Source organism: Ceraceosorus guamensis, assembly GCF_003144195.1.
Source record: "Ceraceosorus guamensis strain MCA 4658 unplaced genomic scaffold IE81scaffold_29, whole genome shotgun sequence".
NCBI lineage: Eukaryota > Fungi > Basidiomycota > Exobasidiomycetes > Ceraceosorales > Ceraceosoraceae > Ceraceosorus > Ceraceosorus guamensis.
Genome location: NW_020290024.1, coordinates 210,927 through 234,147, shown reverse-complemented (window position 1 = coordinate 234,147; position 23,221 = coordinate 210,927). Strand labels below are relative to the sequence as shown.

Here is a 23,221-nt window from a genome sequence, read left to right as displayed (position 1 = left end):
CACTCGTCCAAAGTCATCACTGAGCGCCTCGACGTCGAGTCGCCACTGCTGGTCTCGCCACAGCGCATGGATTCGATCTCGCTCGAAGGCCAGCATGGCCATGCACGCCCGCGACGAGACTAGATTCCGCGGCGGTGATTATCTACATCCAAATCCTCAGAGCCAGAGCCATTCGAGACTTTGTCGCAGGCTACACAGCAGCAGATGGCTCACGAAAGCGCTGTTCAGAGGGTATGTGCCCCAATGACTGGATTCAGCCCGTGGCTGGGCGGAAAGTTTTGTCTTGGGCTGAAAGGCGACCAACATCTCTGCGGGAAAGACCGTAAACAAGTCGATATGAACGGATTACTGCCCGCCTCGCAGGGCAAGGACAAGCTGTTGCATTGTGCAGTAAAGTGGATGAATCCGGCGTCAGCCAAGAGTCGGTCAGACGGACTTGTTGCAGCGCATCCTCGGTATACAGTCAACGCTCAAGCAGTCTGCTCGAGCACCAGCTCGGGCTTGAGCAACCCGTTGTGTATTCTGTTCAGACTGTCTCGAGAGACAGCACGGACATCCTGCCATGTCGTCGACAGAGTCAAAGACTCTACTCACGTGCAGAACACTTCCACCCTCTACGCCAAACTCCCTCGCAGTCTTATCGTCATGCATCTGCTTTCCACCAAAGATCAATCTTTGTTGAGCAGGTGGGATTCCTTCCTTCTCCTCAACGCGCTCCTTGATGCGGGACACCTGTGAAGAAATTATTAAAGATTGCAGGTCAATTACCTGCCTTTCTCATCCTCGCGTGATGCCTCGAAGATCAGTACTGAGACCCTTAGGCGCGCGGACTCACCCTATCGGAGCTGTCAATGTCCAGCTCGATCTCTGGTTTATCGTGGGGCATGAGGAGAGCATGAGTACCGGTTCACCGAGCTGCGCTGGCTGCCGCACTCACCCTTGCCTGTATGCGTTCGAGGCGGCCAGAGGGAGGGACCAGACTACAGTGAGCACGACTCGGGGCACTCCCGAGGCACAAGCTTTCCCAAAGATTCACTCACCTGTAAGTGTCTTCACCTGCATAGAAGTTGCGGAGTGTGTCAGATGCAAGCCACTTGGAGATGGGGGGACGCATGAGGGCGACTCACCTTGATCAGCATCTTGAGGTAGACCTTCGAAGGGAGTTGATTGCTGAATCCAAGTCTTGCAAAGGTCCTTGACTATCTGTGCCACTGCCTTTTAATCGCTTTCCGCCCTGACAGCGAGCGTGAGGGTCCTTCGATGGATTTCCGAGCAGCGGAGGTCGGCGCGGAAGATCAAGATGTGCGGCTGCCGCGTGGTATTGCTCTGTCGGGGGTCAAGTCGTGGGTTGTGGATGATCAAAGGACGCCTTGAGTAGTGACGGCCAGGTGTACTGCGCGGTGCTCTACCATGCAGGTTCGCATGATGAAATCACCCTGCACGGACACCACGTGACCGCTACCTTGGCGCTAGTTGATGAGTCTGTGCTCTGCAACTCAAGTCACGAGTCTGATGAGTGTTGAGTGCCGTTTTATGCGTTCCTGGCGTGAGTCTGATGCACTTGACTCGACTTCCATCCACACGTACCTCTCTGCTCTCTCAGCGCAATCAGGAGCTCGCCTCCAGCATTTCACACGCCCGAAGATAGCTCAGCGTGTTGGTGTTTCGGCGCACAACAGCTCAGCACCAGTGGTAGCTGCGGTCGCCCGACACAGCATGCAGTCCGCGGAGCCGGGCAGGCTCCTCTCGATCCAGTCCCACGTCTGCTCTGGATTTGTCGGCAACAGGAGCGCGACGTTCCCCCTCCAGCTTCTTGGATGGGACATAGACATTGTGGTGAGCGTGTGACGATCTTCTGATCGCCATACATCACTCGTATAGCTAAGCGGTGTCACTCTCTTCGCCTTTGTGCATGGACGCGCATGTGCTTCAGAACACCACGCAGCTCTCTAACCACACCGGATATGGCAGATGGGGCGGCATGCGCTTGGACGATGCGCATCTACGCAATGTATTTGCAGGTCTAGAAGCGAACGGGCTCAACAGATGGGTGCGTCTTCTGACTGGTGAGTGCGTCGCTCGTAGCACAGCCTCGCGCATCCACGAGTCGCGCAGCTTCTGCATCGAGGTGTTAGCTGAACCTGAACATTCCATTCCGCGCATTTCGCCAGGCTACACACCATCTCCTGCGGCACTGGCCGCCGTCAGCGGCTTCATACGCCGGACGCGTACTGCAAATCCTGATCTGATATACTTGTTGGATCCTGTGCTGGGCGACTCGGACAGGGGATTCTACGTCGACAAAGAATGTTTACCTCTCTATCGCGAGCTGCTGCCCATGTCCAATATCGTGTGTCCGAACAGCTTTGAAGCTCAGTGAGTGGCGATCTTCTCGCTCGCAGTCTTACGCAAGGGCACACGGCTCAGCTCAGAGCCTTCTCTTGTTGATCGCCATCAAGACAACTTGCAGGCGTCGACATTACAGATCGCTCATCGCTTCTGTCGGCCTTTGCAATACTGCACGCCAAGTATCACGTCGAGCACGTCATCATCACATCTCTTGAGCCGCTGCCTGCTGATCTGGGAATAACCGCTACCTTGCCCGACGGAAGTCGTGCGATGGTACAGGCTGGTTCAAGCTTTTCGGTGCCTCAGTCCAGCAATGTGCCCAAATTGGACGAAGTCACGGAACAGATCAATCCCTGGCTCATTGCTTTCCCCGAGGTGGAAGGTCATTTCGTCGGGGTAGGAGACCTCTTTTCGGCGCTGGTACTGGGTCGCTTCGAACGGGAGCATCGCTCTGCTCCCGGAAGCGCGAGCGTCACACCTTTGGCAGGTGCCGCAGAACAGGCGATCGCGTCCGTGCAAGGGGTATTGCAACGCACACAAAAGTACATGGCCAATCTGACTAAGGAAAGCGAGTCGAGCGCAGGATCGAAAGGGATGAAGAATGCAGCAGACGACCAGGATGCGTCGCTTGTGGGGCCAACGAGCTCGGCTGCGACGCCCGAGGATCTGGCAAGCGCACATCTCCAGGTGGAATATGCTAGAGCTAGGGAACTGAGGGTGGTACAGAGCAGAGAGGAGCTGGAGAGACCGAACGTCAAGTGGAAGGCAAGCTGGCTCAAGCGGTGAGGTGTGGTATAGACAGGGATGAGCGTATAGACATGATGTACTAGTCAACCATTTCTTTAGAGACTACGATAGAATAGATACGGGTGCATGGCCGTTGGTTGCTTCAGGCTCGGTCGGCTAATGTACCATCCCAGCCCATACTGATCATCTGCGGACATTCCGGAATGAGCTCTGGCACGCCAAATCTGCCCATTTCTTTGAATCCTAAAGATGTGTAGAAGGGCACAGCTCCTGGAGTAGGCGCTGCGTCCAAGTACACCAGTCTCTGAGGTCGTGGAGGCCGCGCCAGAGTGCCAGGATTTGGAAACACAAAGGGTCCCAGAGAGATGCTGCTGTCTGGCTGTAGAGCTGATGACTCGAACGTGCGAGCCCAGGCATCCCTGAACACACCCGCCATCATCTTACGGCCCACCCCTCTTCTCTGGGCGCTCGGTGCGACAGAGAGGTATTTCACAACTACGTCGTAGACAGGTTCAGAAAGGGGCATGAAAAGGTCAGATCCGAACGCATTCTAAATCCATGCGGCTTTGTCAGTTCGTAAATGTCTCCCATACTTGTCTCGGACTCACAGACCGTGTCTCTACCTTTCACGAATGCCTCTTGAGCTGTCCCCATCCTCTCGGCAAACAAATCCCAAGCGGGCCGGTGAAGCGCGACAGGGTAGGGACCTATTTCGGGCAGTTCGCTGGAGAGCTGACCTCGCGGTGCAGCGATTTGAAGCACGTCTGCGTCCACCCGCTCCCCGAGGACTTCCCAGACAATGACACCCAGAAATTCGTCCGTCGTTGCATCGCGGGCAATGAGCACGCGGGTGACGGGACAGGGCGATGAGGATGTCCCATGCGCAGTAGCGGCTTCGTTTGAAGCGTGACCTGATAGATGCATGGCTGCGATTCCCCGACGCAGCTGACTTGCCCGATATGCTTTCATTGAAGGATGCTTCAAATCGCCAAAGATGTATTGGGCATGTTCGGGATAGCTGTGCGGCGCAATTGCGTAATCGAGTCTGTCAGCGCAGTACACATTGATTGTTCGAACGGATAGCATGTGCTTATTGTATGCGCTTACCTCACCGCCAGCAAAGCGCCGGCTTCGTCAACGTCCCGTTCGGACGATGCGGGATATACCTTGACATTATCCGCCACGAAATTGTAAGGCGAGAAGGACTCATCCGTAGCGGACGCACTGCTTGCGGCTTCCGCTCTGTGAGCTGTCATTCTCGGCACTCTTGCAAAGCTCTGGAATGGCCTGTCAAGCACCCTGATCAGTGGTCCTTGTTCACTGCAGCAAATTCCGAAGTGGGCCGGCCCGCGTCTCTTGCGATCCACGAAGGCCTCGTCTGGTTCTTGCTTCGTTGCGGAACACTTGCTGACTTGCTAGTGTAGGAAGAGGATGGATTTTAGACCTCGCCTTCAACTCGCTCAGCATGTGTTTGATGATCCCGTGAGCAAGGTGGTCATGCTGAAGACTAGCAAATTAGTCGCATCAAGGTGAAAAGTCCACACAAGGAAGCCACCAGCAAGCGCATGGAACAACACATCACGTCGCTCGGTCAGAGTCGTGAGTCTTGCGTGAATGCACGCACACGTGTGTGCATGTCGAGTCACGCAGCAGCAGGAAACCTGCCGGTTCTTCCAGGTTCTTCCACCAGCCATCCTCTCGATTCAAATTGCTGTCATGCGACGAGTCGAGCGGGAAGGGCAGCGAGGCTTGTGCTTTGAAGCGGCAATTAATGGAATAGTCATGCTGGCTCTTCAATGACAAATGTGAATCTTGAATCACGAATGTGAGTGCTGCTTGTTGACTTTGTGACTTTGTGACTTGCTGCATGATCGCCGCGGTATGGATCGATGCCGCCTGCTTATTATTATTATTGTTTGCGCCAGAGTGGGACCGCGGCAAAGCATGCACAGCCCATCACCAGCACTCGTGACTTATAATTGACTCGAACGCCCTTTGTGATGTGCGTAGCGTACGCTTGTGTGTGCAGTATAGGTATTGCGCACGGCGGGTGCATGGCTGGCTGATGTCTTGTCGTTGCGGCCGGTGTGGTGTGTCTGGCAAGGACGCGGCATGCATACATGCGACTACTGTGTAGCACGACTTGCAAGGAGGAGGTCCGTGAGCGACTGAGACATCAGCGGCTATATAGCTTTCATCAAGTCGTGAGTGGGGTCCAACTTATCCTGCTTCCCTTCACAACAACATCCATCACTCGATCGTGTCTACGCCGCTGACGGAGAGGGGACGGACCGGTATGACACGGCGCAGTCCCGTCTATCGGCTTTGTCGAGGTGTTGCTCCGATTCTGGCGCGGTGCGGTGCGCGGTAGCTTATCTGGCTACGTGGCTTGCTTGGGATCCGTATTCAGGGCTCGGTGAGGAGGCGGTGGATGTTCAAAAGATCCATCGTCAGCATCATTCGAGCCGCTCTGTTACACGCCCGCAAGTGATGTGCCAGGAGCGTTCGCTCGTGCCCACCACACGTCGCCTCTGCACTTTGCCATTGACGCATCTCTGTAGACACCATTTCCCTCCGCCGTCAGCTCGCCAGGCCCGACCATGGCGTTCTCAGCACTTGTTTGCGGCGTCTCTGAAGAATTTCAGTCAGTAGTAGATCAGTTACTGGGCTATCTCGCTCAACGATACTCTTTCACCTTCCGAACGCTTCCCTCATCATCTATCCAACTGATGAACGTACCCATGGAAGCTTACCAGAGTCTCGAAAACTTGGCAATCAGCCATCGTGCTCAGCTTCAAGTCGTTTGCCAGCAAATCGGAGCAAGCATTTTGGGGCGCGCAGAGTTGGCACAGCCCGCCAGCCGAGGTGGCAGTGAGGGTCGCGTCGAGATAGGTTATGGCCTGCCTGCACAAGCTTCGTTCCCTGCGCCGAATGATGGTAGCCGTCCGCCTCTTGAGCCGCCAACGCAGTCAAAGTCGCGTAAGCGTGCTCGGGAGACGACGAGCGACACTTCATTCGCACAGGCACCACAAGCTGGTACAAGCCGTGTGCCCATCTTGGCGCGACCTCACTATCCCAGTAGGCAGGTCAAACGCTCTCGCACATCCCACGCCTCGATCTCTGCAGGAGTGGCATCGCCTCACAATTTGGAGAAAGGGACCAGACGACTCGAGGACGACGAGGACTTTGAGATACTCAGTATCTCCAATACAAACTCATCTATCACCAGCATTTCAGTCCATGGAGAGGTGGAGGCCAGTGGGAAAGACACATCCGAGGCAGAAGAGACCAGCGAAACGAAAGACCATGGAGATGAAGAAGTGGTAGCGACGCTCTCGTCTCAAATACGCGAGCTTGAAAACGCTCAATTCAGAGACGTACCATCCTCCAAAGCCCGACCAGCTTCACTGAGGAGCAAGCGGGTGCGCGCTGCTGGGACTGCTGCTGAGAGAGCGCACGAACAGCCGGACATCTCTGCTCCTCATCAAAGCTCACCACTTGCGGTGAGATGCGCGACGTCGAGCTCGCAGAAGGTGCTGACGTCGTCTGCACAGACTACTGGCACAGTGTACGGAGCTACTCAAGAGACAACAGCCCCTCGTCAACTGCAATCGGCTTCTACCGGCCAACATTATTCACTGAAAGGCTCCTCAACTCAGCAAGCGTCATGCATGCCGGCCAACGAAGGTGACACTGCTGCATCGTCGTTGCGCTTCGCACAGCTCCAGCCTGAACAGAGCCAGGAGCTGGCCGCTCTGCCCACACAGTCGCTAGACGTACTGTCAGGCACTACCAATTCACTCCATGCTGACGATCCCAGCCATTTCGCGAACGTCGACAGCACGCAAAGAATCCCTGAAGGATCTTCGACGTGTGTCGCCGCCACCAGAATTTCCTCTCGAAGATCCCTAAGAGACAGGGTCCGCGTCACCGCTGCCAACGCTAAAAAGTCTGAACTGTCCCCTCGCACCCTCGCGAGACACAATGCTGAAGAATACGAGTTGGAAGGCTTCGCTGTGCTTGACTCCGCCTCTGACGTGAGTCTTTACGACGAAGAAAACGAAACGGAAGCAGTCTCGCCTATCAGTCCTCAGGCACACTCTTCCGGCGTTCGTCGCGTCATCAGAAGTGCTGCTTCAGCAGCGCGACCCATCGATCTATCCGGCTCGTCGGCAATCACATCTAGAGCAGTGATGCCGTCTATTGCCAGCGGCTTAACACCACGAGCTATTGCCCGTTTGCCTGGACGTGATCCTACTGCCAGCACCGCGTACACGCTAAGAAACGGGCGTCGCGTCGCCTCCCACGTCATCTACGACACAAGATTGAGCGCAGGAGAGTGGCACAATCAAATGTGCGAGGTGTACAAAGCGAAGGAAGACACCGCCTTGGCTTGGACGGATGGCAGCAGGAAGATGGATGGGACGGCCTCAGCGGCTGCGGTGTTTGAGAAATTTCCGACGCAAGTGGAGCGCTTGCCGAATGGCTCCTCTGCCTTGACAGCTGAGCTGCACGGGATCTACATGGCTGTGCTGACGGCATCGCACCACTCCATAGGACGTCTTGTAGTCTTCTCAGACTGCCAACAAGCCATCTTGGCTGTTGCGGACAGGGGTGAGAACACCTGGCTCAAGACGGTGTACTGGCCGAGGGCGAGCGACCCCCGAGCAGAGAACAGGCTCAAAGCGATCCGACATTTGATCAACGATCTGAAGAAGACCAAAGTCATCCTAATATGGGTCCCTGGCCACAACGGAGTGCCAAACAATGTGAGGGCGGACTCAGCGGCCGATTTTGCCGGCAAGCATTGTCCCGAACGAGATTGTTGCGAGTTTTTCGGCGCTGGAGAAGCGCTTCCAGGAACAAGCTGGGGGCCAGCGACAGCCCCCTCTGTTGCTTCGTATCCATTCACCTTCACGGCCCCCCTGCCCCGTGGTCCTGGCGATTCTGCTGCCATCGCACCATCCAATGTACCAACACCAAACTTGGCAGAGCATGCCCCGCCTGGACCGGTCTCCACAAGTCTCGGCGCAGAAACGAACAGCGTGCCAAATGCCTCAGCACCCCTCGGCGGCAATGTTTCCGCGCAACGCTACAACCTCAGGTCGGGCTATCCAAGCCGACCTAGGAGAGTTGCGTTGACCACGGTGGTCCCGCAACAATCTCCCCAGGCCGTACTTTGAATCGTGTACATTGAACCCCCAAGTACGCAAAAAGTCGGAATTTTTTTTTACTTTTCTCAAGCGCAACTGCGCTTCGAGCTCCATCGCTCGTATGGACAGCCGCAAAGTGCGCTCAAACCCTGTCCTCGGCAGTCGCCCCGGCTGCCTCTTCTCGATCCCTTCACGTTCGCACTGTCAAGCGCGAAGTAATCTGTAGCTCATTCCCATTCTCTCGTCATCAAAGCATATCAATCCCTGACCGAGCCCCGGCCTCATTTCAACCCTTTCCAACCACGCATCCATCATAATTTCGAAAGGTCCACTTTTCCTCTAACGTCCCCCCTACCCACGCAACCATGACATCCTGAATCATAAACGTAGATCTTTGACCTGCAATTCGAATGACATTGATCGCTGTGCACCAGGCACGCTTTTGGAGTGGCAGTGCTTCGCGACAGGATGACTATAAAGTGACGAAGGGTCGTCTTAGACCTTACCATGCTGTGCGCTCCTCTGCGCCCGCTGTAGACACCATGCGTCTCACGCCTGGTGACTCGTTCGTTGCTCGTCTCAAAAGGCGATCGCCCATTCGCAATTGGCTCGCTTGGTCTCCGCTGCATGTCACGGCCGACTTCTGCGCCACTGACCGTTGGGAATCGTGAGTGTCGGTATCCTTCAGCAGACACTTGAATCCAGATGCAAGCAACGGTCGCTGCTCCACCTTTTGACTGGGTGTGGGTGTGAATACGCCACTCATGTTCAGGTGCGTGTGCTTCCATCCGCTGCAATCGCAATCGAAGCGCGAATGTCCCTCACGGATGCATGTGCCGATGTCAATTGCACAGCGATCGGTGGGTGGCCTTGGGGTCTATCGTCGCTGCAGAGAGAGAGAGACGCCGGCCGGCCTTGGCGTTCATGCCAGACTCGCGACTCACGACTGTGAATTCATGTGGACTTGTCGAATTGGTGCGTCGTGCATGATCGGAGGCGGTGCGCCAAAATGCGGGACTACTCGGTTCGTACAGTCAGAGTACCGGTACCTACCGTATATAGCTAGCTAGCTGCGGGACTGCGAGGTCCGATTTCGAGGCGCTCGCTAGCCTAGCCGCATGGATGCTTCTGACAGCTTTGCGTGTCCTTCCACATACACGACACCCTACCTTTTCAAGTGCTGAATGCTTGTCTCATCCTCTCTGGAACTCTTGCATGCTGGTCTGTGAGTGTAGGAAGTAGACCAGTAGGAAGTTGAACAACCGACACAGGCCTTAATGGGAACCCCAACTTTCGCGGAGGTCATTTATACCCCGATTCATCAGCGAGGTGTCTCGCTCATTGGAGCTTAGAAGCTTCGGAAGTTTTCGCAGCACTCTCCCACGAGGTTCTCAAGATCAACCATCCTAATCAAGCATCGCCAGACTTCGCCTACTCGCCTTCGGTCGACTCTTCTTCCCCGCTTGAAAAAGCCGCAATGTCGCGGATGATGATCAATGGACGAGCGCTGGCGCGTATCGGGTTGCTGGTCTCCCTAGTCGGGTTGATCCTGATCTGGGCATATCCACGCCGTCACGATCTTCAAGATACGCTGTCCTACTCTACGCGGCCGCTCTGGGACACGACTGGCAAGGCCGAAGCACCAAATCACATCATCCCGCATCTTCAAGCAGATGGCGTGGCAGCTGATGACGCCGCAGCTTGCGCCAGACATGGCTGGGTGACTAGAGAGCACGACGTCAAGTTGGTGGATGCCTTCTTGATCTCTACAGAGGTGGAGCTGCTGGAGGCCAGACTGAGAGAGCTGGAGGATGTGGTCGACAAATTCGTCATTGTGGAGAGCGATTACACGTTGATGGGGCAGCCTAAGGTGAGCGACAAATGTGTACGGAGGCGCAACTGTGTTACAGGGGTTCCGCCCAAATGAATAAGCACACATTCCACCACTTTGATGCTGACATATCCGCCCCTGCGCACGCTCAAGAACATGACGTTCCAGCAGAATTGGCCCAGATGGTCAAAATGGAGCTCAAAGATCGTGTATCAAGCATACAAGGGCAGAGCGATGAATGCCGGCGATGGTCCATTCACTCTGGTAAACGAGATGAGGTTGGGCGTGTCCAACGTGCTGTGAGTCGCTGTAGCGCGTCTCTCTTTCTCAGCTTTAAGCACTTCTGTCTGACGCTTTGGCACTCGCGACGTCGGCTATCGTGCAGCCGAGGCATGTCGCTTTCCGCGACTGATCTGGTCCTCATGTCAGATATCGACGAGATACCATCCCGTTCAGCCTTGCAGCTTCTGAAGGCGTGTCAAGCGCAGAATCCGATTCATCTTCAGCTGCGACCTTACACCTACAGCTTCGAGTGGGAAGCGGGAGAGGCTAGCTGGAGAGCTTCCTTGCACGAGTGGGGAGCGTCTGGCAACTTCTACGGTCACGGAAAGAGGTCGGACGTCATGCTCGCTGATGCTGGCTGGCACTGCAGGTGAGTGGCAGGACACGAGCAACTCGCGAGCGCAGGAGCGATGGGCATTCGTGTCCGGCTGATCGACACAGCTCGGTGATCTCTCCTCACAGCTGGTGCTTTGCTACGCTTGAAGAATTCGTCCAAAAAATGAAAGGCGCATCGCATGCCGATCGCTTGTACCACAGACTCAACTGGCAGCAGTACCTCTCTCACGAGCGCATACAATCCAAGATCTGCAAAGGCGAAGATCTGTTCGACATGTAAGTTGGCAAATTAACCGCGAGCGGTCTTTCGTATGTAAGTCGAGCTGACTGTTGGAACGAACATCCGCTTCGCCGCAGGTTACCAGAAACTTATTCGTGGTCGGAGCTGATCGAACACTGGCGAGGCTCAACACGAACCCCGAGCGCCGTTGGCCTACCACGGGCAGTCATCCAAGACGCGGACAAGTTCAAATTCCTCTTGCCAGGTGGATGCAAGAGGCAGGCAAGATAGACGTCGAGGTTTCGTATTTGTTGATGAACAAGCTGGACGACACGGAGTCCTCATCTCCGCATGAACATTTTCGCTTGCTAGGCTCTCTTAATGTACATTATGAAAACGCCAAAATCCTGAAGTGGGAGACCGAGGTAAAGCTGTCGAAGGATTGGCGAGAGTAGTTGTCTGAATGACTTGACTCGATGCAAAATCCTCACGGAGGCTCGATCGATACGCCGCTTTGACACACCTATGTGATAGTCGTCCCGTAGGTTTATAAGGCTGCCTGCGTGCCAAATGTTAGCATCGGCGCGCTGTGTATGTTTTTTGGTGGAACCTTTGCGCTGCGCAGAAGCCATGAGTTCCAGCATCGTGGCAAGTCGACTCCAGTCCATTCAACACACTACTTCTCGATGATGATCCAAGCTTCCGGCACCACCAGAGCCTCGTTCCCGTTGCCTGTTGGTCTCATCTCATACACCTCGCAGGTAGGCAAACTTCTGGTGTAGCCAATTTGAGATGTGACGCTGGCCGATGATGGTTGCGCAGACTTTGGTGCTTCCCGCACCGCTGGGCTCTTCGCTGACGCTCATTCTACAATTCAGCCATCACCGCCTTCTGCCGACCATTGTGAAGCCATCCTCGTCGACGATAGGCTCTTGTCTCTGCCTAGGCTGCCTCTGTTGCTGCGCAGACTGACCATCCACGTCCATTCCGTCCTCTCCGCCTTCGTCGTCGCTCTCATCGCTTGCCATGCCCGCATCGTCACCAGCATCCTGTTTGGTGGCCTTTGTCTTGGTTCCTCTTAGACTCTTGGTAGCCTCTTCCAGTCCCTTGACGGCATTCTCAGCCTCGACCTGATCCCCCCCAAAACAGAGCTTGTGCAGGTTGCATATCCTTCCAGCCACATACTCTGCGCTATCATCCTCCAATCTGACTTCGTACTCGTCGTTGAAATAGGCCGTCAATGCGTAGCTTAGATCATCCTGATCGGGCACCACAATCGGATCTCCGCCGTGGGTATCGGCCAGATGCGAAAGGAGGAAATCCGCCTTGTCTTGCGAATCCGAGCCGCCCCACTCTTCGGCGATGGCTAGACGCAGAGCAGGCCATAGGGCGAAGGTTGAAATGAGAGCTCTTGCGAATAGGAGCTGCTGTGGAGTTGGTGCCGCATCGACCGATGCAGAGGTCGAAGCCGAAGCTTGATCATGCGTGCTGGCTGCTACTGGAGGCATGTCCGCAGGGATGCGATTCGGCCGGAAACGCGCCGATTGTCCTGTGATGGCGAGGGCGAGACGTGATGATGGTAGGTCAAGCTGCAACAAGACGTTGATCGTTGAAAAATGATGGCTGTTGCAGAGCGAGGTACGGGGGAATCTTGAGCTGAAGCGAAGGGGAATCGTCTGGGCTTGGTTGGCTGGTTGGCTGGTTGGAAAGTCGAGGCTGCTCAAGAACAAAAAATGAACAGCCCAGAGCTCCCTCCACCCTGGCCGTTTAGCACGCAGGCAGATATTCAATTCCCACGTGGCTCGTGAGGGCCCAACGCGTCCGTGCGCCGCCCTCTCCGCCCTAGCTCAGGCAGCACAGCAGAACGAGCAGCACAGCCCAAATCATGCATGGCGACTTGACTTCACCGGCAAACAGCGTGCGCCCACAGGCAGCTATACGCGGTCGCGGTGGCATGGAACACCGCGCATGCATGAATGGAGCGGTGAAGTGTGATCGGACCACGTTGCTGCCCATCTCCAAGCTGGGCGTTGGTTCACAGCACCCAGCCGATCCAGTCGTGGGTCCCGAATGTGCCACGACCTCAGCAACCATCATCCAAACCGTTCACGTTGCTGATCAACGTGCGGACGCCAAATAATTCAACCATCTTGCGACTTTTAGACCATCGGACCAATACATTCAGCCAACTGACGCTGCCAGAAAATCAGTCTCTCAAGCTCGCCAAAGAAGAACAAGGCATTCACGATGGAGAATTGGAAAGCTTTCACGCAGAACATCTCTGCAAACGTCGGCCCTGTCGGTCAGAGGATCTCCAGAGGCTTCGGAAACCTTAACCAGCAAGCCAAGGAGAGATTCGGGACTGTCGATGCTGATGATATCACCGAGCTTGTGAGTATGCGACTTGAAACTCGGTCACGACAAAGTAGAGGTCTTCGCCATCCATCAGCTCGTACTGCAAGCATGTTGCGAGGCAAAACGCCTGGCGGCGTTCATTTTTGCCTTGACTCTGCGACATGGTGGTGCACACGTGAGGACTGCCTCGACCTATTGTGGACCCTATCGTAGCGGTCAGGTGCTCGCTCCATTTTCGGACCGATCGAACGTGATCGATCGTCCCCATTCGTAGCTCCCTCGTAGCTCCGCACAAGGACACAAAAGCTATGTGCTGATACTCGATGCTTCTCTCTCCTCCACAATTGTAGCCTCAAGAGTACAAGGACTTGGAGCAGCGCGTGGATGCTCTGCGTTCCGCTCACAACAATTTGCTCAAGTCAGTTGAACTTGCGCTCAGCTGTCAAGCGCGCATTTTTGCAGAAAATTGGCCAGAATTCCTGATCGGATGACGTCCATCTTTCACAGGATCGCTCGTGCTTACGAGTCAGAGGGCTATGACTATCCTGTATGTAGCAGAGGACTTTGCGTTCCAGCGCGCAAATTTCTGATACTCCCACATTCCCACACTCATGTCTTCGATTCTCACAGACTCAGGTTCAGGAGTCGATCGGTCAATTGAGCCAACAGATTGGTCACAGCGTAACTTCGTGGGCGTCGTCTGCCACTAAGGGCACTAGTCTGCCAGCTGTTCAGCCCACGGCCGCTCCTCCCGAGGTTCACCGCACCCTCGCACACGCCCTTTCGCGTGGCGCAGCTTCAGGCGCGCTCGAGCTAGGTGCAAGCCCCACCAGTATCGCAGGACTTCCCACCAGCCCTGCTTCTGGTCCAAGCGGAGGCAATCTGGCTGGGGAGGAGAGCAAGCTGGGCGAAGCTCTTCAGAAGTTCGCCCTTGCTCAGGACCGTGTTGGTAATGCTAGACTCGCTCAGGATGACTCTATCAGACAGGGCTTCCTTCAACCTTGGCAAGCCTTCGGTGCCCAGATCACCGTAGCTATCAAGTGAGTCCAGCCACGTCGTGGTGCGCTCATGGTGCTTTCCTCAAGCCTAGTTCTCCTCCAAAATCTAGGGCTCGTCAAGCTGTCCGTGATGCTAGACTGCACCTCGACTCGTGGCGACAAGCTCTCAAGGCTATCGAGGCTGCCGGAAACACCGCCAAGCTCGACTCGCACCGTCAAGAGGTGGAAGCCGCTGAGGACAAGGTGCGTTGACATGCTCTTAGAGCGCATTTCCAGTCCCTGCATGCTCATGTATCTACGTCGCGCAGCTTGTCGAGGCTACAGAAGCGGCAATCGCTTCGCAGAAGGCAGTCCTGGAAAACCCAGAGGGCATCAAGAGCTTGGCTGCCTTCGTCAAGGCGCAGAGCGAGTACCACCAAGCTGCTGCTCAGGTTTTGGCTCAAGCTAGCAGCGAGCTGGCTAATTTGGGTCTGGCTGCCGAGTCTGAGTGAGTGAGAGCGCTGAAGATTGATTCGGAGTTCAGCAACATTCTGACGCTGTGGAAGCTTGCCATCCCCAGCTACAGGGCGACTCGTGCTTGATGGATCAACTCTGGCCCATGTTCCTTCGGCATCCAAGTTCCTGGAACACAGACAACAATGATTCTCTTGGTGTCTGTGATTTGGCAGAGAAGGCGCTTCCTTTGCTCTTCTGATGCACAGGGAACATGTACGATTGGCTTACGCGGTTACGACACCGCGACGTGGCTAGCTTCTATGTCAATACCGTTGCAATGTGGGCTTGTCTCTGGATGTCTGGGTGCTGCTTCGTTTAAGCACGTCGTTTGAGTCTTGCAGGGTCCGCAGGCATCCGTGGGCTCGTATCACTGACAGAGGCGAAGCCGAATGGTGCCGCCAGGCTCTCCTCGTTGGCTGGTCACCGTCCAACATTCATCTCTCTACTCGCTTTGAGCCTATGAGTTGTGAGTGGAATGCTTTGGTCACGACGCTCGACTACATCTGGAACATTCTCACGGTGCGCTTCACGCGACGCGTAGCCTGAACAGCAGGTGACCCTGACCACGCACGTGCATGACTGGTGCCAAGTCTGCAATGGAGCGGTGATTGAATCGCCAGAAGCACTCACGACTTCAGCGCTACACAGGCTTGGGGCGACTCCGTGACGGCTGCATGGCCATTGGACGCTGCCAAGAAATATATATATATACCGGTGCATGCGGTCTTGTCTGCGGGGTTCTGCATGTGGTTGGTGGATCCCGCCTCTCTCGCTCGCTCGCCTGGATGCCTCGAGCGCTCCACAACACAGACGCGAATGAAGCTTCACGGCTCGTTCTCATCAGACTAGTGAGAACCATGAAGCGCCGGACAAGATGGGCGGTCTGTCTGTCTCGTAGACGGACCGGCGGTGCGTACCACCGCAGACTGGCTCCTTTGCGAACCGAGGCGCTGAATCGTGGCCCTGCGTAGCATGCGTGCGTTAGGGGCAGCTATATACCTAATCGTGAATTCGGTGCGGTGCAGTGCTCTGCGAGCTGCCGCTGCGTGGCCCTTCTGTCCGATCTGAGCAAGTCCCAGACCGGTGGCAAGATCTGGCTCGCATGAGGCAAGAGGTGGATTCCCGCGTGGCGCGCTGCGCGACGTAAAGGGTTGCCAAATATAGCTAAGATGGCTGTGGCGCGTGCACCCACAACTGCTGGCAGACGCTCCCTGGGCGTCTGGGTGAGGAAGCTGCGCAGGGCAGAGAGCCGATGCTCGATATCGTGCCTGCTGCGCGGAGCAGTCACAGTCGACCTTGCAACGACGCTCGGATGATTGATTGACTTCACATGCGCGGATTTCTTGATTCCAAGCCGGCCCCAGCAGCAGGCTGCTTGCTAGACCGCTGCTGATGCATGCGCGCGAGGTGCTCAATCGGGATTGTGATCGATATGCCTGCACTCAGACTTTGTAATTGCATGCAGTCCAAGAGTATCCATCCAGGCCTGGCTGCTATACGGGTGGCTTGCGTGCCTTTATTCGCGATTTTGCATGCCTGATGCTGCGTGCCCGCTGTCGGGTGACGTTCCACCTTGGCGAAGCGAGGCGGCCGCGGGCGGGCCAAGCTTCGCTGCATAATTTCTCACTTCTCACCTGCTGGCTGCGAGTACCCTCGTCGTGCCTGAACCTAAAGCGGCTACACAGAATCTTGACCTACGTACTGCACACATGTACCGAGACTGCTGCTACAGCCTTTGCAGCACCTTCAATCATCATTGCCATCACCGCCAGTGCCGTCCATCGAGGATTGATAGATCGTGTCTGGCTTTGAGAGCGAAGCGATCTGCTAATAGCGTGATACTCGTCTCTTGGCACTCCCGTTGTGCAACGCTCGTTGCCGAGCTGCGGTTCTCGCAAGCATACAGTCAAGCTTCAGAACTCTTCGTTCAAGCACCAGTGCTAAGCTCACAGTATGGGTGAGTACTAATACCACAAAGCATTGATTTCTCGGCATCTTCGACCTCTCACATCTCCTGCCTTGCGATCAACAGCGCCCTCCGAGAGAACGCCTCTAGCCTCGGGTCAGCCGGAGGAGCACCGCAACAGTGCTCTTCCGCTTCATCGGCCTTCTTCCTATCCAGCAGCGACAGGTGGTCACTCTGAATCGCACTCTGCAAGCAGCCCAACGCTGCTCTCTTCCTTTAGATGGTTGATCTTCTCTAGCTGGCTCAACATCCTCCTCGTCTTTGTTCCATTGGGATTCTTGGCCGAGAAACTTCATTGGGGTGCTGCTACCATCTTTACCCTCAACTTTTTGGCTATCGTGCCCTTGGCAAAGGTGAGCTCAGCACGAAGTGGCGAGTAGTGAGGGGCATTTGCCTGACCAAACAGCAATGGCGGAACTCGAGAGCTGTCGCGCGAGCGCGAGGAAGCACCGAAACTTGATCGCTCGACTGGGATGCGGTGAAAGGCTGAAGGTGAAAAGTAGGGAGTGTCCCATTTGTCTTTTCGCGCTGGCACGCCAATGTCATCGAGCTAGTGGAGCTCTACTCTGTGCAGACGCGCTCCCAAACTGATTTGGACAATCCTTCCTGCATTTCCCGCGCTACAGCTGCTTGGAGATGCCACGGAGCAAGCATCCTTGAAGCTTGGACAGACGCTTGGAGGACTGCTGAATGCCACTTTCGGAAATGCCGTTGAGCTCATCGTAGGAATCGTCGCCTTGACTCAAGGTCAATTGCGGATTGTTCAAACGAGCCTGATCGGGTCTATCCTCAGCAACATTCTCCTCGTCCTGGGCATGAGCTTTGTTGCTGGAGGCATCTACAAGGATGAGAACTTGTTCCAGACTACGTGAGCCGTGCAACAGCGCTCGGATGCAAGCGTGCAAGCAGCGTAGTGCTGATGCGACTTCTTCCTGGCCCCTGCAGCGCTGCCCAAGCTTCGGGCTCCATCATGACCCTCGGCACAGTCGCTGTGGCGCTCCCTGCCGCATATCAAAGCTCCATCACCATGCACACCCTCCTCGCAAATGCGGGTCAAGGGGAGCCCAAAGGTCCGAACACAGACCCTGAGCAGGGCCTATTGTTCATTTCGCGCGGAACGAGCATCATTCTGTTGGTCATCTATGCCATCTACCTGGTCTTCCAATTGAAGACGCACGCCTACCTATTTGAGGCTGACCAGAACAACGAGGACGAGGAAGAGGAGACGCCCAACATGACGCCCATTGCTGCAGTCATCGGATTGGGGCTGGTGACGGTCGTGACGAGCTTCAATGCTGATTACCTCGTGGGTGCGATCGACGAAGTAGCGCAAGAGTACAAGATCCCCAAAGCTTTCATCGGAACCATTCTGTTGCCCATCGTTGGCAATGCGGCGGAGCATGTGACTTCTGTCTGGATGGCTGCAAAGGACAGGTTGGATCTTTCCCTCGCTGTTGCTCTGGGCTCCTCTATCCAGATCGCGATTGGTCTCATTCCTACCCTCGTGCTTGTCGGCTGGGCTATCGATCAACCTCTGACTGTGAGTAGAAGCGTGTTGCATTTCTGCTGCGCCAAGACCCTGCTCCTCTGATGCCTTCACGCCCTTTCTATGCACCACTTCGCAGCTCTACTTTCAAACGTTCGAGACCGTCGTGCTGATTGCAAGCGTCGTGCTCGTCAACTCTCTCATCCAAGATGGACGCTCGTAAGTCGCTTGTTGTGTCAGCATTCGTGACAAGCAATGCGCGCAAACGTGTCTGACGCCTTTGAACCGTTCGTCTGCAGCAATTACATTGAAGGCGTCATGCTGTGCGCGCTGTATGCAGTCGCTGCCATCTCGTGAGTACGGCCCATAATCACTCCCAATCGCATCAAGGCTAATTCTCGAGAAGCTGACTCGCTCGCGCCACACCTCTCAGATTCTGGGTGGAACCTTGAAAGCTTCGGGGCAACCAAAACCGAAAATCCGTGCCCGCTGTACATAGGAATCAATCGTTTGGGCCGCATGTCAAAAAAATTCTCTGCTGTACATAGTCTACCTCGTAGCCGAACTCGATCGGCACAAGAACAAAAGAACAAGGTTGCATTCGTTGTCAACTTTGAGAAACCGTCATCATCCAGACGATGGCAAATGACCGGATGAACTGAAGGAGCAGCAAAGGGGTAGAAGTACACGTGATATACACTTACATGGCATGTTGAAGGAGTAAAAAAAAGGGGCAAGGCAGTGGGATCAGACTCGAGGGTGAAGCCTGTTGCAAGGATGGCGCGTCGCCATGTGCATCCATCGAGTTGGTATAAGGAGTGTGTGTGAGCGGTAGGCAGATGGCATTGCGATCAAGAAGAAGAAGCGGGAGAGAGCAGCGTGGACACGAGTTGGAGCCTGCTCGTGCGAACAATGTGCAGTGGGCTCCGGAATCACTTGCTGGCGCGTAGGTAAGACGAAAGGCTTTGCAGACTTGCACGTTTGTGCGTCGACGACTTCATCTTGATCTTATCTCCAGCAATCGAGTCGTGCGAGCGCGAAGAAATGTTTGGCAGGTCATTGGCGGCATGTTCAGGAGCGAGAGAGACTGCTCGAATCCTCCTGAATGACAAGCGTCGCCCTATGGACCTCAGACTTCCAAAGCTGTTTCGCCTCGACCTTGCTTCAGGCTGCGGCGCACCAAACTCTGACCAGTCAGCCGCTCCTCCGTACTGACCATCCGCTCGTTGTTGCCAACTCTGCAATGTGGGAAAAGCGTTTGGCCCATGTCCGCTGAAATTCCTGCTTTGACGTCCATTGTCTGAACCCCGCGCCATCTCGGCTTTCCAGCTAGCGGCGACATTGTGCGCAGGTCGACGTCGCGGAGCGTTAGCCTTCGGCTGCGCTTCCAAGCTCCACGGCTCAAATGTGCTGACCGTCGGAGGAGCAGACAGAACATGCGGCTCCAGTTCCACGCTTCCTGGTCCTGTGCAGCCTTTCCACAACTTGGACTCGCTTCCGTTGCTCAAGCTCTGCTGCGATGCCGAAGTGGTCATCGCGGTCATCGCTACAGACGTCTGCGTCGAAGGAGCAAGCGTGGCACGTCGAGACCCAGGCGAGGCGCCAGGGTCCGACGGACGACCTGTCATTCGACGGAACAAGCGCCGAAGCCTACCCGTACTGGCTCTCGTATCAATCTCGTGCGACTCGGGTGCAAGAACAGCAGTCAAGCCGAGGGCAGAGTGATTGGAAGACGACGACGTCATGGCTGTGCTCGCGTAATCTGATGAACTCAGATGATGAGCAGAGCTTTTGGGTGCCATGGCGCTGAGTGTACGTTTGCGAGCGCGGTCTGTGCCAGTTGCGGGCGGCGTCGGATGACGAGCATTCCGCTCCGATCGCCTTTCCGTGCTTTCTCCCCCGTGCCGCTGAGAATTTGGGTATTCTGCCGCTCCGCCTGCGCTGTGCGGCGCCGGCGCAACGCTGCTCAAAAGTGTCGATGATTCTTCGGTAGGAACAGTACGCCTCTTGGGACTGCTCGGTTCCAAAGGTGGCACGATCTCAATGTCCGGTACAGCATCTGTCGCCATATCTCGTTCTGGCGCGCTTTGTCCAATCGACTCCTTGAAGGGGCGAGCAAAATTGAACGCCTTCGCGTCGATAGTCTCAGTCTTGGCCTGAGGGGTCGGTGTGAGAGATCCTTCCGTGCTTCCATCACGGCTTGGCCCGAGATTTCGTACGAAGCTTGCGTCGTGCAGAAGATGTGAAGTATCCGTCGGCGTCGGCGTCACACTCCTAGAAGACGGCCGAGTTGATAATCGAGGAGGACGTCGGTGGCGCGAAGCTTGGGAATTCGGTCGGGGAGGAGGAGTGGGCGCTGCTGCTAGCGCCCTTAGCAGAGCAGAGCTCTCCTTTCCGTCGCCCTCAGCATCATCATCGCGCAAGGCCGCAACAGCGGCACTAGAAGCGAATAGTCCCCCATCACTATGGCGCTTGGACCTCAACGAACGAGCCATTCGACGGGCTGCGTCTAGCCGCAGCGCAGCTTCCGCTTCTGATTGTAAAATCGCAAAAGCAGGCGATCCAATGTCTGACTCAACCTTGGCCAGGGATTTGGGATGCAATGAAGCTGATGGACTGGGCAACGCTGAGTGCGTCGCAATGTAGCTTCTGCGCCCATCTTGGCCCACGACCGAGCGACCAAAGGCATCGGAGAAGGACAAACTTTGGGCGCTCAGAGGCGCGCCAGTCCTCATGGCAGCTATCGATTCCATGCTGAGCGGCTGAGCACCTGACTGCGCACTAGGTCGGGCAGAGCTGCTAGACCTCCGCATACCATGCACAGGTGGCCGCGGGCCTACGGCGTCCAACGCTGCCTGACGGGCAGCTGCTCCGCTCAGAGTACCAGCCGAAGCTCGACGAGCCAACGTCCGAGCTCGATCCAGCGTCATTGGCTGGTAGCGCTCAGGGCGTATATCTGCTGGGGAAGCAGGATATGCCGAGGAAGGTGTTCTGGGCATTTGCCTCGACGCGGGACGCGAGCGCAAAGGCGTCGAGACCAGACCGCGGGTGTGATCACTGCCAAATATGCCGCCATCTCCGTCTGCCTCATCGTATTCTCTTGCCCAGGTGCGTGCTGTGAACGGCGCCAAAGGTGGTCGCTTCGCCTGGGAGGAGGAAGCGATCTGGTGAGCTTGCCGTAGAAGCGCATCATAAGGCGACTCGGGCGAATGATGGGAGAAGGAGGAAGTGGAAGAGGGTCGATCAGAGGCGCTAGAAGAGGGGGAGAGATCACCGTAATCGACGCTTCCGGACGTGCGCCGATCGATCGTCGAGTCGATGGAGCCGGCGGCTTTGTGCATGCTCTGGGATCTCTGCAACCCTTTTCGTCCCGATTTGTCGTTCATCGGCGGGAGAGCAAACGTGTTCCGTTTAGGTGTGGGAGCTTGCGAGGACCAAGCAGCACCTAGTGCGCTCGTGCTGCTCCGCCTATCCTGACCAGCTGGGGTCAGAGGCCCTGCCCTGATAGAGACAGGTCGAGCTTGCGAATGGCGTCGGGCGAATTGCAGTGGATCTGGCGCTTCTCTCGCGGTCCACGAAGGCGTCGAAGAAGCTATACCGACCGAGCTGCTTCTACGCTGAGACTTAATTCCCGCCACCTCTCCCCTAGTCGCTCCTGGAAACGCCACCGGTGTGACCCCTCCTGGTCGACCGCGAGGCGTGGTGTCGCCATCTTGAGAATCAACGTTGCGGTTGGCGCTGCTGGTGCCAGCGGCGGAAGGGCTGCGCACATAAGAGAGTCGTCGGCCTGGTGCTGAGCTGGGTTGGTCCCGCGTCGAGCCAGCCGACCTCGGAGCATCCGCTCGGACTTCGATGCTCAGTCGACGTCGCTCGAATGGAGAAGACGGGGTGCTCTGGGGTAGCATCAGCGGACGTGGTCCGCCTGCGACCACCGACATTGCGCCGCTGGCGTTGGGCAAATTCGGAGGCACCAAAGAAAGACGAGTTGTACGGCTCGTCGTGATCGAAACGCAAGGAGGCGAATCGATCTTGGGTTGCTCGACCCGCAGATCCGAGCGAGGATCCCCAAAGGTCAAGTATGGGCAATCTAGGGACAGCACCTTTACCGAAAGCGATGAAGGAGGTATGTGCGCTCGGAGCGTCAAAGGCGGTCGCTGTGTACAGTCAAGGTGTTGGAGGAGCAGAAAGCGAAGTGGGCGGCGACTTTGGCGCCTGTCACAACGAGGCCCGAGCGAAGTTTGACTTTTCGATGCGTGGCAGCGTTGCTCTTCGCGGCTTGGCACGCCGGAAAAGTTGGACTCGTGACTGGCGCAGTGGTAGGAGGTGAAGTCGTACAGCACGTTGGCCGCCTGAAATGCCGAACGGGAAATTGATCGTCGATCGCGTTGATAGGATTGTTGTGTGTTACAAGCGAGACAAAGTCGAAACACCGCGCTGACGGTGTTTATGGCCTAAGCGATGCATGTATAATGACGATCGTTGGTAGCGTATTCTGAGTGGTAGTAGTAGCGTTGGGGTGGATGGGCAGCCGACAGATGAGATATTGGCTATCCGAGACCATCCATTCGGTCGAGTCGCTGATTGAAACGGAAATGAGCGGTGAGTGAACGCTTCAGCTGAGCTCGCTGACAACAGCAACGATGTACGCGCAGATGTCTAGGCGGTGGCCATTGCGACGACTTCCTTGTGACTGCCGATGCGGCACGGTGTCTAGCCGTGCGCGTCTCAGAGAGGAGGCGAGGCGAGGCGGTGATCATTCACCATTGAGAACAAGTGGATGGCTGCAGCAGACTATATGTGTGTATGTATTCACACCCTAAGCTACAGTACTCCAACTGGCACATCAGCACAGCACCGCGTAGTCACGCTCAAGCGGACTTACAACAGTAGTCTCATCAGCTGTCCACAAGGCACGCCTGCCTACACAACGTGCAGTCACATTCATGAGTCAAAGTGCGAGTGCTCCGATCTGCATCCGCCAATCAGTTGCATGGGGCGCTACA

General features: G+C 55.9%; 10 protein-coding genes across 10 annotated transcripts; 5 read left to right on the top strand and 5 right to left on the bottom strand.

Annotated features, from left to right (window-relative positions):
• Positions 1-470: 470 nt before the first annotated feature.
• Positions 471-1,139, bottom strand: IE81DRAFT_347438 (putative NEDD8 precursor-ubiquitin-like protein; the record flags this gene model as incomplete). The annotated part of the gene is made up of 6 exons (XM_025516143.1): positions 471-557; positions 595-732; positions 836-867; positions 938-943; positions 1,041-1,056; positions 1,128-1,139. 6 exons carry the CDS (start codon positions 1,137-1,139, stop codon positions 471-473), a joined length of 291 nt encoding a protein of 96 aa, XP_025369671.1.
• Positions 1,140-1,580: 441 nt separating this feature from the next.
• Positions 1,581-3,268, top strand: IE81DRAFT_341401 (Ribokinase-like protein). The gene is made up of 4 exons (XM_025515648.1): positions 1,581-1,836; positions 1,934-2,066; positions 2,172-2,376; positions 2,460-3,268. Exons 1-4 carry the CDS (start codon positions 1,717-1,719, stop codon positions 3,133-3,135), a joined length of 1,134 nt encoding a protein of 377 aa, XP_025369670.1. The 5' UTR covers positions 1,581-1,716; the 3' UTR covers positions 3,136-3,268.
• On the bottom strand, positions 3,187-4,428 carry IE81DRAFT_125301 (hypothetical protein). Its single transcript, XM_025510216.1, has 2 exons — positions 3,705-4,428; positions 3,187-3,591 (listed from the first exon to the last, which is right to left on the bottom strand). Exons 1-2 carry the CDS (start codon positions 4,180-4,182, stop codon positions 3,239-3,241), a joined length of 831 nt encoding a protein of 276 aa, XP_025369669.1. The 5' UTR covers positions 4,183-4,428; the 3' UTR covers positions 3,187-3,238.
• An 859-nt stretch (positions 4,429-5,287) lies between these two features.
• IE81DRAFT_323473 (hypothetical protein) lies at positions 5,288-8,680 on the top strand. The gene has a single exon (XM_025513961.1). It carries the CDS (start codon positions 5,697-5,699, stop codon positions 8,277-8,279), a length of 2,583 nt encoding a protein of 860 aa, XP_025369668.1. The 5' UTR covers positions 5,288-5,696; the 3' UTR covers positions 8,280-8,680.
• On the bottom strand, positions 8,308-9,154 carry IE81DRAFT_125349 (hypothetical protein). Its single transcript, XM_025510217.1, has one exon. It carries the CDS (start codon positions 9,035-9,037, stop codon positions 8,561-8,563), a length of 477 nt encoding a protein of 158 aa, XP_025369667.1. The 5' UTR covers positions 9,038-9,154; the 3' UTR covers positions 8,308-8,560.
• A 204-nt stretch (positions 9,155-9,358) lies between these two features.
• IE81DRAFT_323472 (glycosyl transferase) lies at positions 9,359-11,351 on the top strand. Its single transcript, XM_025513960.1, has 5 exons — positions 9,359-10,119; positions 10,234-10,379; positions 10,466-10,732; positions 10,825-10,974; positions 11,056-11,351. Exons 1-5 carry the CDS (start codon positions 9,727-9,729, stop codon positions 11,207-11,209), a joined length of 1,110 nt encoding a protein of 369 aa, XP_025369666.1. The 5' UTR covers positions 9,359-9,726; the 3' UTR covers positions 11,210-11,351.
• Positions 11,352-11,814: 463 nt separating this feature from the next.
• IE81DRAFT_282603 (hypothetical protein) lies at positions 11,815-12,390 on the bottom strand (the record flags this gene model as incomplete). Its single annotated transcript, XM_025511539.1, has 1 exon — positions 11,815-12,390. A coding segment is annotated over one exon (576 nt), but the record flags the coding sequence as incomplete, so codon positions are not given.
• Positions 12,391-13,165: 775 nt separating this feature from the next.
• IE81DRAFT_356877 (hypothetical protein) lies at positions 13,166-15,142 on the top strand (the record flags this gene model as incomplete). The annotated part of the gene is made up of 7 exons (XM_025516683.1): positions 13,166-13,309; positions 13,624-13,691; positions 13,781-13,820; positions 13,904-14,313; positions 14,382-14,514; positions 14,580-14,758; positions 14,831-15,142. The coding sequence occupies 7 exons, from the start codon at positions 13,166-13,168 to the stop codon at positions 14,850-14,852; spliced, it is 996 nt and encodes a 331-aa protein (XP_025369664.1). The 3' UTR covers positions 14,853-15,142.
• Positions 15,143-16,447: 1,305 nt separating this feature from the next.
• IE81DRAFT_323468 (putative VCX1-vacuolar Ca++/H+ exchanger) lies at positions 16,448-18,892 on the top strand. The gene is made up of 7 exons (XM_025513959.1): positions 16,448-16,723; positions 16,799-17,085; positions 17,359-17,600; positions 17,678-18,272; positions 18,358-18,437; positions 18,518-18,571; positions 18,652-18,892. The coding sequence occupies exons 1-7, from the start codon at positions 16,720-16,722 to the stop codon at positions 18,668-18,670; spliced, it is 1,281 nt and encodes a 426-aa protein (XP_025369663.1). The 5' UTR covers positions 16,448-16,719; the 3' UTR covers positions 18,671-18,892.
• A 258-nt stretch (positions 18,893-19,150) lies between these two features.
• Positions 19,151-22,156, bottom strand: IE81DRAFT_366612 (hypothetical protein; the record flags this gene model as incomplete). The annotated part of the gene is made up of 1 exon (XM_025517022.1): positions 19,151-22,156. The coding sequence occupies one exon, from the start codon at positions 22,154-22,156 to the stop codon at positions 19,151-19,153; it is 3,006 nt and encodes a 1,001-aa protein (XP_025369662.1).
• Between the last annotated feature and the right edge of the window lie 1,065 nt (positions 22,157-23,221).

Bases quoted from the DNA above. Each gene is read 5' to 3' on its own strand.
- IE81DRAFT_323468 (XM_025513959.1), top strand. The intron at 18,273-18,357 runs GTGAGTAGAAGC...ACCACTTCGCAG, and splicing joins CTATCGATCAACCTCTGACT to CTCTACTTTCAAACGTTCGA. The intron at 18,438-18,517 runs GTAAGTCGCTTG...GTTCGTCTGCAG, and splicing joins CTCATCCAAGATGGACGCTC to CAATTACATTGAAGGCGTCA.
- IE81DRAFT_323473 (XM_025513961.1), top strand. From the start codon at position 5,697: ATGGCGTTCTCAGCACTTGTTTGCGGCGTCTCTGAAGAATTTCAGTCA.
- IE81DRAFT_341401 (XM_025515648.1), top strand. From the start codon at position 1,717: ATGCAGTCCGCGGAGCCGGGCAGGCTCCTCTCGATCCAGTCCCACGTC. The intron at 1,837-1,933 runs GTGAGCGTGTGA...CATGTGCTTCAG, and splicing joins GATGGGACATAGACATTGTG to AACACCACGCAGCTCTCTAA. The intron at 2,377-2,459 runs GTGAGTGGCGAT...ATCGCCATCAAG, and splicing joins CCGAACAGCTTTGAAGCTCA to ACAACTTGCAGGCGTCGACA.
- IE81DRAFT_125349 (XM_025510217.1), bottom strand. From the start codon at position 9,037: ATGGAAGCACACGCACCTGAACATGAGTGGCGTATTCACACCCACACC.
- IE81DRAFT_125301 (XM_025510216.1), bottom strand. From the start codon at position 4,182: ATGCTATCCGTTCGAACAATCAATGTGTACTGCGCTGACAGACTCGAT. The intron at 3,592-3,704 runs GTGAGTCCGAGA...TCTACGACGTAG, and splicing joins GAAAGGTAGAGACACGGTCT to TTGTGAAATACCTCTCTGTC.
- IE81DRAFT_323472 (XM_025513960.1), top strand. From the start codon at position 9,727: ATGTCGCGGATGATGATCAATGGACGAGCGCTGGCGCGTATCGGGTTG. The intron at 10,120-10,233 runs GTGAGCGACAAA...CGCACGCTCAAG, and splicing joins CGTTGATGGGGCAGCCTAAG to AACATGACGTTCCAGCAGAA. The intron at 10,380-10,465 runs GTGAGTCGCTGT...GCTATCGTGCAG, and splicing joins TTGGGCGTGTCCAACGTGCT to CCGAGGCATGTCGCTTTCCG.